Raw genomic sequence first — 12,311 nt, 5'->3', positions numbered from 1 at the left:
CCTTAATTTAATTAGGTTAACTAGGTAAGTTAGGTTAATTAGGCCAGTCATTGGACAACACTGGTTTGTTCTGTAGCCAGTCTGAAAAAAAATTCAAGGGAGCTAATAATACTTCCCCTAAAAATGCTAATAACTTTTGTTCCAGTCATACTAAAATAAACAATAAAATTCAATACAGTTGAAGTCAGAATTACTAGCCACCCTTTAAATAAAAAAAAAATATATATTTACCAAATAATGTTTAACAGAGCAAGAACATTTTCACAATATGTCTGATAATATTTTTTCTTTAGTTTTATTTATTATTTATTATTTTTTGAAAACATTTTAAGGTCAAATTTATTAGTCTCTTTAAGCTATATTTTTTTCGATATTCTACACTCTTAGAAATACAGGTATATGAGCTGTCACTGGGGTGGTACCTTTTCAAAGGGTACAAATTTGTACCTTAAAGGTCCATATTAATGCCCAAAGGGTACATATTAAAAAGTACAAAAGTGTTCCTCTTAAAATTTTTAGGTACTAATATATAATTTTGAGATTAACTTGCCTAATTACCCTAACCTGCCTAGTTAACCTAATTAACCTAGTTAAGCCTTTAAATGTCACTGTAAGCTGTATAGAAGTGTCTTGAAAAATATCTAGTCAAATATTATTTACTGTCATCATGGCAAAGATCAAATAAATCACTTATTAGAAATGAGTTATTAAAACTATTATGTTTAGAAATGTGTTGAAAAAAATCTTCTCTTAGTTAAAAAGAAATTGGGAAAAAAAAATAAACAGCGGGGTTAATAATTCTGACTTCAATTGTACATACATACATACATAAATACATATATAAACATAAATACATATATAAACATATATATATATATATATATATATATACATATATACACATACATACATACATACATTCATACAAGGCCGTTTATATCTAATATATATTGATATTTAGCTGCATCTTGCTGGTGTTTCCTAAAATCTAATTTTTACGAGGTGGGTCATTAGTCCAACGCTCAACCCTCAACCTGGAGGACCAGGACATACACACATACACTACGCACAATTTAGCTTACCCAATTCACCTATAGCGCATGTCTTTGGACAAGTGGGAGAAACTGAAGCACCAGGAGGAAAAAACACTGAAATGCCAATTGACCCAGCTGGGGTTCGTACCAGCGACCTTCTTGCTGAGAGGCGACAGTGCTAGGCACTGCACCACCGTGCACTGTACTTCTATTCTTTTATATATATTTTATAATTTATATATTTTATATATACATATTTCCCAGAAATGGGTTGTGGCTGGAAAGGCATCCGCTGCATAAAAACGTACTGGATAAGTTGGTGGTTCATTCCGCTGTGGTGACCCCAGATTGATAAAGGGCCGAAATAAAAATGAATGAATGAATATATATATATATATATATATACACATACATACATACATACATACATACACACTGAAAATGTCCTTGCTCTGTTCAACATCACATCTCAAAGAATTCAGATTTCACAGGAGAACTAATTTTGTTGTCAATTGTATAAAAAATAAGAACTTCTATAGCGATATAAACAATACAATTTAATATATTGCTACTACAGCATTTGAACAATTTTGTGAACTAAGTTTGTGTAACGATTGTGTTAAATAAGTAATAACAATGTTATACCGTTTCAACTGATCCTCCTTCATTTTCTTGAGTAATGAGGTTGGTGAATAATAATCAAAGTTCTCCACACCATCCATGGCTTTGTGCATAGTTGACACGTATTCAACAGCCCGCATTTTCTCATGGTTATAATGATCCATTATGCTGTAAACTCCACTGAGACCTATTATAAAAACAAAATCATTACATGAAGGAAATCCATTGTTCTACCAACTACATCACCAGGGCAAATGCGATGCTGATTCTTAATACAAAAAGCATAATATTCATGTTTTATTTCTATAGCGCTTGTCAAAGCAGCTTAACATTGAAGTTTTAGTAAATCAAAACTGTGTCAGTCCAGTTTTAAATATAGTATGTGGTGCACTGATTTACCGATGATTCCTTTAATGGCAGATACCAGATCTCTCTGTTTGTTGGTCTCAATGTAGAGCTCTTCTACATTGTTGGCTAAAAACAGTGTGGTGAGGGCACACAGATGAGCCCCTGCTGAATGACCGATTAATATTATGTTGTCCTGTGTAAATAAAATGGAAAGGTGTAGGTCTGCATCAATTTAGCCTTGGGGAACTGTTTCACAAAGGACCATACACTTGCTGTATGTGTAAACTACTTATTTAATATTATGACTGAAACAACAATTGTTGTTTTTAAGACAATTGTTTTATGCTAAATCGAATAAGATAACTTGATTCGTACATGTTATCTCAACACAAATTGATTGTGTGGAACCCAGCATTTTTTTTTACAGTTTAACCACAATCATTTAAAAGTTTGGGGTTGAAAAGTAGTTTATGTTTTAAAGTCTCTTACCCTCAGAAATATAAATCAAAATAATAATATTGCAAAATAAATAATAAATATAAGGTTTGGAATTATACAATTTGAATTTATATTTATATATTTTATATATATATATATATATATATATATATATATATATATATATATATATATATATATATATATATATATATATATATATATATATATATATGTTGAAAAGTGCATAATATTTGTGTGGAAACAATGATCACTTTTCTGATTCTTTGACAATTAAAAGACAGCATATATTTAAAAGTTGTTTACTGTCATTAATTTGATCAAATGAATGCATCCCTACTGAAAAGTATTTAAAACCCTAAACATTTGACCCAAACTTCTGAATGAAAGTGTACAGTAGTAGAACATTAAATTGCTTTACCATAAGTAAAGTGCACTTTGAAAGTGGCATTTGGGGTTAAATATTATGTTTTTAGAGTTCTCGAAACTTACTTGATCAAGACAGAATGCATGTCCTTTTTGTCTCACCCACAGCAGACTGTCACTAATGTCTTGCACCATGTTTAAAACATTTCCCTAAAAACACAACAGACTTTAAAATAAACACTAATATTAAGTCAATATTAAATACAAATAGGTAGCTTAGTAGGCTTACCTTGGGATATATGGAATAATCTGGACAAATAACAGATGCATTAAGCTCTTTTGCCATTTGTAAGGCTAACAAACAGTAAATGGAGCGATCTCCTGATCCCCAGGCTCCTCCATAGACAAACACTACCACCGGTACAGGAGACTCATCGGAAAGCTCCAGTCTTGGTGAATAATATAAATCTAGCTTGTTTCCTCGCCGACCGAATGTGATGCCCTAGGAAAAGACAGACGCATAATCAAGTAGTAAAGCAAATTCAGCCCAAAATGAAAATCCTGTTGGCATTCCTACACAACTTCAATTCTCTTGACATTCATGTTATAACAAACTAATAAAACGTTTGTTCACCTTTTGGAACACATTATTTCATCTTCAGATTTTGAATCAAATCTCCACTGAAAGCTTGCTCACTGAAACTGTTTTGACTGATGAGTCAGACATTTGTAAATATGTAAAATAATATTACTATCAATTTATATGATGAACTGATCTAACTGGTTTTGGCTTTTATTCACATATAAACATTGATCAACACACAATGTTTGCAACATATATATGGTCATATTAACTCAAAAATGCTTGCTTGATGGGTGAAAACCAATGAGGTTCATTCTTGTATCTCACGCAGCATGTTTGAGTTTCAGAAGCAACCAATGAGGTTTGATCTCTTGTATGAAGCAGGTATGGTTAGGTTAATGTTCACTAATCAATGTTTTTGCATGAATAAAAGCCTATATATTAAATGGTTAGATCACCTCGAAATGAAAATTATCCATGATTACCTCACCCTTAAAGAGAAACATAAGATGATGACCCTTGCAGCTCCCCAGAAATGACACAAAAGCGAATTATACAATTTTAAATGTGCATATTTTTCTTACAAAAATTCATAAATTTGCAATAGGAGACCTTTATTGAATCACTAGAGCCATGTGAAGTACTTTTTGTTATGGGTGAATTCACTTTTTGGAGTTTTTTCAATTGTAGAACTGGAAAAGCCCAAGATCATTTTTAATTTAACTCTGATTGGATGGAATTAACTGAAAGAATAAAGTCATAAACACCAAAAAAAAATTATAGGATAATTGATATTTTTGTGTGAACTAACCCTTTAAAGTCTAGATTCACAAACAGAGTTTATGCCTAGTCCCAGATTAAAATACAAATCTAACTGAAAGAAACTTGCACTGTCTGATCTTAAAACATATCAGCCTATTGTTTTGTCTCAAAATAAACACTAGATGTGATATTTTATACAGGATATTTATACAAATGTATTTAGGAAAATACTTACATGGCATAATTGAACTATGGGGTAATGCTGGTTTAATTTAAACCCTGTTTTAGTCTAAACCTGTTAATTATATAAAGCATGGGTCTCAAACTCAATTCCTAGAGGGCTGCAGCTCTGCACAATTTTCTCCAACCCTGTCAAAAACAGCTGATCCAAATAATCAAGATGTTCAAAAGAGTCAGAAACACCTTCATTAGTTGGATCAGCTGTGTATGATCAGGGTTGGAGCAAAACTGTGCAGAGCTGCGGCCCTCCAGGAATTGAGTTTGAGACCTATGATATAAATATCCTTTCAAAAGACTTGAGTTAAATTGCCTGATTCATACAGATTTATTATTTTTATTGCACATTTTTCAAGCATCAGTTTTAAATATATAGACTTAATTTCAGAATTGATTAAAAACATAATTTGTGTTGCAAACATAAAAAGTATTATTTGTCTTGAATCACAAAACTCAAAAAGATTTTTTACAGTCCTGCATTTAATCATAGCAGTAGCTTTCTTAGTTTAAAGCTGTACTCTACAGCACGCATTGAGCCCTGTGACTAATAAACCACATTCTGTCACGAACAGGAATAATCAAATAGAACTAACTTTCACATAATGCTTGTTATTTTTGTCATTACTGTACCACAGTTTCCACTGAAAGTACAGTTTGCCGTACTGCAGATACTTCAGCATCTCCAGCACAGCTCTTGCCAGACAGTATATGCGCCTGCAGGGAGTGCAAACCATCATTATCATTGAAAAGACAACAATAAAAGTACATTAACATCACAAAATAATTCTTAGTCACCTTGGTTTGAGAGCCTCTATATATTTTGGCATCCTGGTTTATTAGGCCAGCCATAGAGCCATTGGGCAACTAAAGAGATACTGTAAGGGAGGCCCACTAATAATGCTCCAGCCACTGCTGGAATAGACACACAGCACTTCAGTGAAATCCTAAAACAGAAAAAAATAGAATTAATTAATTATTTAATATAAAGCGATACTTTATATTAAATAATGGTGTCATTTTAAAGTTGTGAGTAGTTGATGAATAGGCAGTAAAGTGCTTTTTTTGAAAAAGATTAAATAAAATAAAGTAAATAATAATAATAAATAAAAACATTTTTGAAAAAACTAAGTGTGTCTGAATAAATGTCTGATTTTTGAGAAAATATAAGGGGTCACTAACTTTATCGACGTTTTCACCTTTTTTTCACGTACTAAATTGTACCAAAAAAATGTCCCATGATGTGACATCAAAAATTAAGAAAATCAAATCTTAATATACAAATCATGTGAGAGACATTTATCTTCATTAATAGACACTTATCTTCACATGGTGCTATTTATTTTATATGAAATTATGAATAATATTTTCCTCATGATTTGTTGGACATTTTCAATAAGTGGGGTGTCACACCAAACCAAAGGACAACAATTTATTGACCTCTGCTTAGCACAGTCACACATACAGTTAAAGTCAGAACTGTTAAACCCCCTTTGAATTTTTTTCTTTTTTAAAAATTTCCCAAATGATGTTTAACAGAACAAGGAAATTTTCACAGTATGTCTTAGAATAATTTTTCTACTGGAGAAAGTCTTATGTTTTATTTCGGCTAGAATAAAAGTAGTTTTTAATAAAAAAAAATAAAAAAAAACATTTTATGGTCAATATTATTAGCCCCTTTAAGTAAATTTTTTTTCGATAGTCTACAGAACAAAACCATCGTTTTACAATAACTTAATAACCCTAACCTGCCTAGTTAACCTAATTAACCCAGTTAAGCCTTTAAATGTCACTTTAAGCTGTTTAGAAGCGTCTTGAAAAATATCTAGTCAAATATTATTTATTGTCATCATGGCAAAGATAAAAAAATAAACAGGGGAGCTAATAATTAAGGGGGTTAATAATTCTGACTTCAATTGTTAGTGAATTTTGTGATTTGGCTCAAAAATGTAGAAAATGTAATAACACAGTAGTTTTTAATAACAAGATGTCCATGGAAATTTTTATCATTTACTAGATTTTAAATTACATCAATACTAATTATATTGATTTCTGTCAAGCGTGACAGCGAAATTCAACATCATGTCAACAACCAATCAGTTTTCAAAATGAATGCATGTCATTTTTTGTGTATGACATTATTTTTACATGATGCTTGTGTTATTTTTTTGCTACATGTCATTTTTTTTTGTTCTTTTTATCTCTTATGCTCAATAAAATATATTTGATCAAAAATAGGGTAAACACATAATGATGTCAAAAATTATTACAATATGAAATGACTGTTTTAAAGTTTTGCGGCTGAAAGGGCATCCATTAAAACATACGCCAGAGTTCTAAGCGGTTCATTCTGCTGTGGCAACCTCAGATTAATCAGGGACTAAGCCGAAGGAAAATGAATGAATGAATGTTTCAATATTTTAGCAACTTATTCTTTATTGGCAAAGATTAATTTTCAGCATCTAGAAAGCCCTCTTATATGCTGATTTTGTGTTCAAAAACGTTTAACCCACTTATTTAAGATGGCTTTTAATACTTAACTAATTAATTTTATTTGCTCTATTGTGTATTTTTTTTATTATTTCTCTTGTAGTTTTATTGCTCCTGTTTTATTGTTCGGTGCCCTTGAGTTGACAGAAAGGCGCCTTTAAATAAAATGTATTATTATTATTATTGTTTATTATTATTATTGGTCTTGAAAACAGTGCCACTAAATTTTGCTAAAATAAATTTTATTTTATGAGTCTTTAAATGAACAGAGTTCAATTGAACAGCATTTATTTTAATAATATATATTTATATAAAAAACAATTCATTATAAAAAATGTTTACTGTAAATTTTGATCTTAATAACCGCTTTATATTGTATAAAGGCTTTTGTTTTATTTTATTTTTAACACCATTCATGATTTCTGTGTGTTGTTTGACAGTAACTTAAAATACTTACATGTTTTTATTGCAGCTGGTGGTTATTAGCGCTGACACCTGGAGTAGCAAGAGGACAGGGATTTTAATATACAACATACATCACTTTATTGGCACACCTGTAAGAAATACAATATTGCCAAAGCTTTATTTACCTAAAATAATGTTTTTATTTACTCAAAATAAAGATAAAATAACATACTACTATAACAATACGGACACAGATTTAGAAACATATCCAGAAATATGACTATAAAGCAATTATGTACTTTTGCTGTCGACAGCGCCCCCTAGAGTAAGACACAACCTGTGCCTGAATATAGACTTAAGTCTACACAGGTATGCTAAAGTATCCAAATTCATATTGTATCTGAATCTGAAACAATACGGTAATCTGAATCACAATTTTAAAATAACGTTAGTAGTAGCTAAATATCAAACCAACAACACCAATGTAATGTAATGTAATGTAATGTAATGTCTAAGAATTTAGGTCTGTAACCGTTTACAGCATGGCTTTACAATTAAAACGATTTGAAAACGTCTGGAAATCGTAAAGTCTTCGATGAAGATTACGTTATGTATAAACAAAACAACAAGCAGATACTGTCGACATTGAATTGTGTTACATATGATTATGTCATTAAATCGAGGATTTAGCTACATACTAAAATATAATTAAACGTACCGAAAACAGAACATCAGTGGTGCAAAAGAGTGCCCTGTCTTAGAACATATCCTGCATATTACATACCAGTATATGCCCAGATGGCTCAAATGCACTGAATGAACTTCCTACTGCTTCTTCGGCATGCGCGAACTGCAGCCTACCCTGTTGATTATTGGCTCGTTGGCTCACTTGGGCGGGACATGATGACAACTCATCGTAAGAATTAAAAAAAACACAGACGTGTTTATCTCATGAAAAAATAATCGTAATGGTAAATTTGAATCTTAAGCATTATAGTCTATTGATTAGGCTACCTATGTAAGAAAGAAAGAAAGAAAGAAAGAAAGAAAGAAAGAAAGAAAGAAAGAAAGAAAGAAGAAAGAAAGAAAGAAAGAAAGAAAGAAAGAAAGAAAGAAAAAAAAAAGAAAAAAGAAAGAAAGAAAGAAAGAATGAATGAAAGAAAGAAAGAAAGAAAGAAAGAAAGAAAGAAAGAAAGAAAGAAAGAAAGAAAGAAAAAAAGAAAGAAAAAAAAGAAAAAAAGAAAGAAAGAAAGAAAGAAAGAAAAAAGAAAGAAAGAAAGAAAGAAAGAAAGAAAGAAAAACGAAAGAAAGAAATAAAGAAAGAAAGAAGAAAGAAAGAAAGAAAGAAAGAAAGAATGAAAGGGTTAGCGATTTATTTATATGAATATGATATAAATGTACAATAAAAGTACAGTAACATATACATATACAGTTGAAGTCAGAATTATTAGCTTCCCTGTTTATTTTTTTCTCCAATTTCTGTTTAACGGAGAGAAGACTTCTTTCAACATATTTCTAAACATAATAGTATTAATAACTCATCTCTAATAACTGATTTATTTTATCTTTGCCATGATGACAGTAAATAATATTTTGCTAGGTATTTTTAAGACACTTCTAAACAGCTTGAAGGTACATTTAAAGGCTTAACAAGGTTAATTAGGTTAACTAGGCGGGAAAGGGTAATTAGGCAAGTTATTGTATAACTATAGTTTGTTCTATAGACTATTGCAAAAATTTGCTTAAAGGGGCTAATCATTTTGAACTTTAAAACTGCTTTTCTAGCTGAAATAAAACAAACCAATTTGTATATACAAACCAAAGGACAACTATTTATTGACCTCTACTTACCACAGTCACACATACAGTTGAAATCAGAAATGTTCAACCCCCTTTGAATTATTATTATTATTATTATTATTTTTAAAATATTTCCCAAATGATGTTTAAAAGAGCAAGGAATTTTTTAAAGTATGTCTGATAATATTTTTTCTTCTGGAGAAAGTCTTATTTGTTTTATTTCGGCTAGAATAAAAATAGTTAAAATTTTTTTTAAACTATTTTAGAATCAATATTATTAGCCCCTTTAAGCTATATATTTTTTTCAATAGTCTACAGAACAAACCATCGTTATACAATAACTTGCCTAATTACCCTATCCTGCCTAGTTAAACTAATTAACCTAGGTAAGCCTTTAAATGCCACTTTAAGCTGTATAGAAGTGTCTTGAAAAATATCTAGTCAAATATTATTAATATTATTATGTATAATTCACTTTGACTTGTATTTCATTGCAGACACTAAGAACACAAAATATTTCATGTTTTGTCTGGTCAACTTTATTTCATTTGTAAATATTCATCCTTTCCTGTCATTCAGACCTGCAACACATTCCAAAAAAAGTTGGGACAGGAGCAATTAGAGCTAATGATCAGGTAAATTGGTTAAATAATGATGTGATTTGAACATGTGATGTCAACAGGAGATTGTAATAATGATTTAGTACAAAAGCAGCATCCAAGAAAGGTCTAGTCCTTTAGGAGCAAAGATGGGCAGAAGATCGTCAGTTTGCCAACAAATACGTGAATATTACTGAAATGTTTAAAAACATGTTCCTCAAAGAAAGATGGGAAGACATTTGAATCATCTTCAACAGTGCATAACATAATTAATAGACTCAAGAAATCTGGGGGAATTTCAGTGCCTAAATGATAAGGGCATAAGCCTAAGCTGAATAACTGTGATCTCCAATCCCTCAAGTGGCACTCCATCAAGAATTGTCATTCATCTATGAGCAATATCACCACATGGGCTCAGGACTACTTTGGCAAACCTTTGTCAAGTACCACTATACGTAGTTACACCAACAAATGCAAGGTAAAACTGTTAACAGTGTGCAGAAGTGCTGTTGACTTCTCTGTGCTTGAGGGAATCTGGGATGGACCATCACACAGTGGAAACATGTACTCTGGACAGATGAATCAGTATTTTAGGTATTTTTGGGGAGAAATGGACTCCGTGTGCTCCGGACCAAGGAAGGTAAGGATCATCCAGACTGTTACCAGCCAGTGTCTTTTAGACCAGGTCACGCTACTGGTGATTAACATCATTCTGCCAGTGTGTTCACAATCTACATGAAGCTCCAGTGTGTGTCAGTCACTGCTGGAGTAACCTCACACAGTGTCCTGCATTGGCACATTTTCAGCGACACTGTGGTCACAGTGCATCAACACACTTCACGAGTGTGTCCCTAATATAAATTCATAGGTGGAAACACAGCTCTGAAAAATACTTAGCAACAAATTCTCAACCTGGGACCTGACAGTGGAGGTTTGTGTGGATGGCTATATGTATCAGATTTTTTGTGATTCCCTGGGATGATTTTTGTGCATATGTTACCAAACTGAGGTGGTTGGAATTTAATGTTTTTAATGTGTATAAAAACTGCTTAGTTGCCAGAATACTGTTTGCATCTGTACATTATGGCAATATGCAATATCCAATTAATAAGTAAGTAAATAAGTAAGTAAGTTATACAAGGAGAGGCTAACTAGCTAACATTGTAGCTTTCAAGTACACTGTTCAAGATAACAATAATATAACTTTAAACACAGACTTATTTTAGAAACCCTCAAGAACATTTGAACACTTACTCATTGTAGATTCTTAATTATGGCTTAAAACATATCAGACTCTGCATTTGACTTGATAGAGCACACTCTGAAGTAAACAAATCAAACACCTGCAGCTCCCTTAAAGGGCCAACATTTTCTGAAAACTTTTTCTAACAACTTTGTGTTTAGAATAAGACAGACAGCCTGTGTATTTGTGTGTTAATGCCTATATCATCGTTTTCTGCCTTAATATAAATGCACTTCTCTATAAATAGCAACATAAAGCATTAGAGTAGATGGGGCAGTAATGGTTGAACAGTAACTTACCATTATTGTCACAGTTACTATCTGTAATGAGTACATAAAGTAAACTACTGTAATTTATTCTTTGCACTATACAATTTCATACAAATTCTACTCCTTTTACAGTGAAATACTGTTTCTTTTCATTACAGCAAAACACTCTATTTTACAGTTATGTATTGCATAATCTACAGTAAGGGTTAACAGTGCAGGAAAATAGTGGAATACTGAAAATTGCAACTAAAAAAATTATAAAACCATATCCTCTTCGATTGTATAAAATAAGTTAATAATGATAAATAGCAATATCATGAATGCAGCTAGAGCAATAGCTATTTACGCAAAACAGTAACAGGGTGTACAGTAACAGGAATGACTTTTTTTGCAAAACTCAGGCATTACTACTTATATGGTGAACAACGAGCTAGCACGTGATGACCTGAGGAAGATTTGAAACACGTTTACTAACTGTATTTCTCAAAATTACAAAAAAATATTGTTTCCTCTATACAAATGGGTAACAGAGTGGACGTGCTATGCTTTACCAAAACAGAAAATTACTCTGAAATGTTGATAATAAAAGAAGATAAAAGAGCCACTTGCACTGAAATTGGAGTAATTATTTTAAATTTAATTTAATTTTGAGCACTTGCCATTGTGTCCTGTTGTGGAAATGGGATAATCCTATCAGACAGGTTTTAAGGATTTTTATTTTTTATTTCATTTTTAAATATTCTGTATCATATAATGCCTTGGGGACACAAATGGCACCGAATAGTAGGAATTACCCGATTCAAAATTGTGACTGTAGAAAATATATATATTTTAAATATTATTTTTTTCACTATTTCGATGTGAAAAGTTTAACTATTTACCTGAAGAAAAAAAACCCGTTGTTGTTTGCATACGTAATAACACCTTTATTATCAGTTTTTCAGACACATAAAAACAGTATGCCATGGGGCAGTTGTCGTCAGGGTGAGGGGTAAATTTGTGAAGGCAGAGAAAGCTCGAGGAGGCGGAGTTTCTCCTCCACTGCTCCCCCGCTTCTGCTCGAGCTCACAAGTTTGGGAAAAAGATTTTAAAGTCAGG

The 12,311-nt window shown here is 31.6% G+C and overlaps 1 protein-coding gene across 1 annotated transcript in view; it reads right to left on the bottom strand.

The window, feature by feature from the left end:
- The window catches only part of si:dkey-193c22.1 (uncharacterized protein LOC567837 homolog), a 9,266-nt gene extending 1,124 nt beyond the window's left edge, over window positions 1–8,142 (bottom strand). The window contains 9 exon segments of the mRNA XM_056456992.1: window positions 1,680–1,842; window positions 2,055–2,196; window positions 2,955–3,038; window positions 3,118–3,330; window positions 5,004–5,124; window positions 5,206–5,236; window positions 5,239–5,354; window positions 7,355–7,392; window positions 8,087–8,142. Coding sequence (XP_056312967.1) covers window positions 1,680–1,842; window positions 2,055–2,196; window positions 2,955–3,038; window positions 3,118–3,330; window positions 5,004–5,124; window positions 5,206–5,236; window positions 5,239–5,354; window positions 7,355–7,356 — 872 coding nt within the window. The 5' untranslated portion in view covers window positions 7,357–7,392; window positions 8,087–8,142.
- Between the last annotated feature and the right edge of the window lie 4,169 nt (window positions 8,143–12,311).

The sequence above is a fragment of the Danio aesculapii genome, chromosome 5 (assembly GCF_903798145.1).
Source record: "Danio aesculapii chromosome 5, fDanAes4.1, whole genome shotgun sequence".
NCBI classification, from domain to species: domain Eukaryota; kingdom Metazoa; phylum Chordata; class Actinopteri; order Cypriniformes; family Danionidae; genus Danio; species Danio aesculapii.
This window is presented reverse-complemented; position numbering and strand designations above follow the sequence as displayed.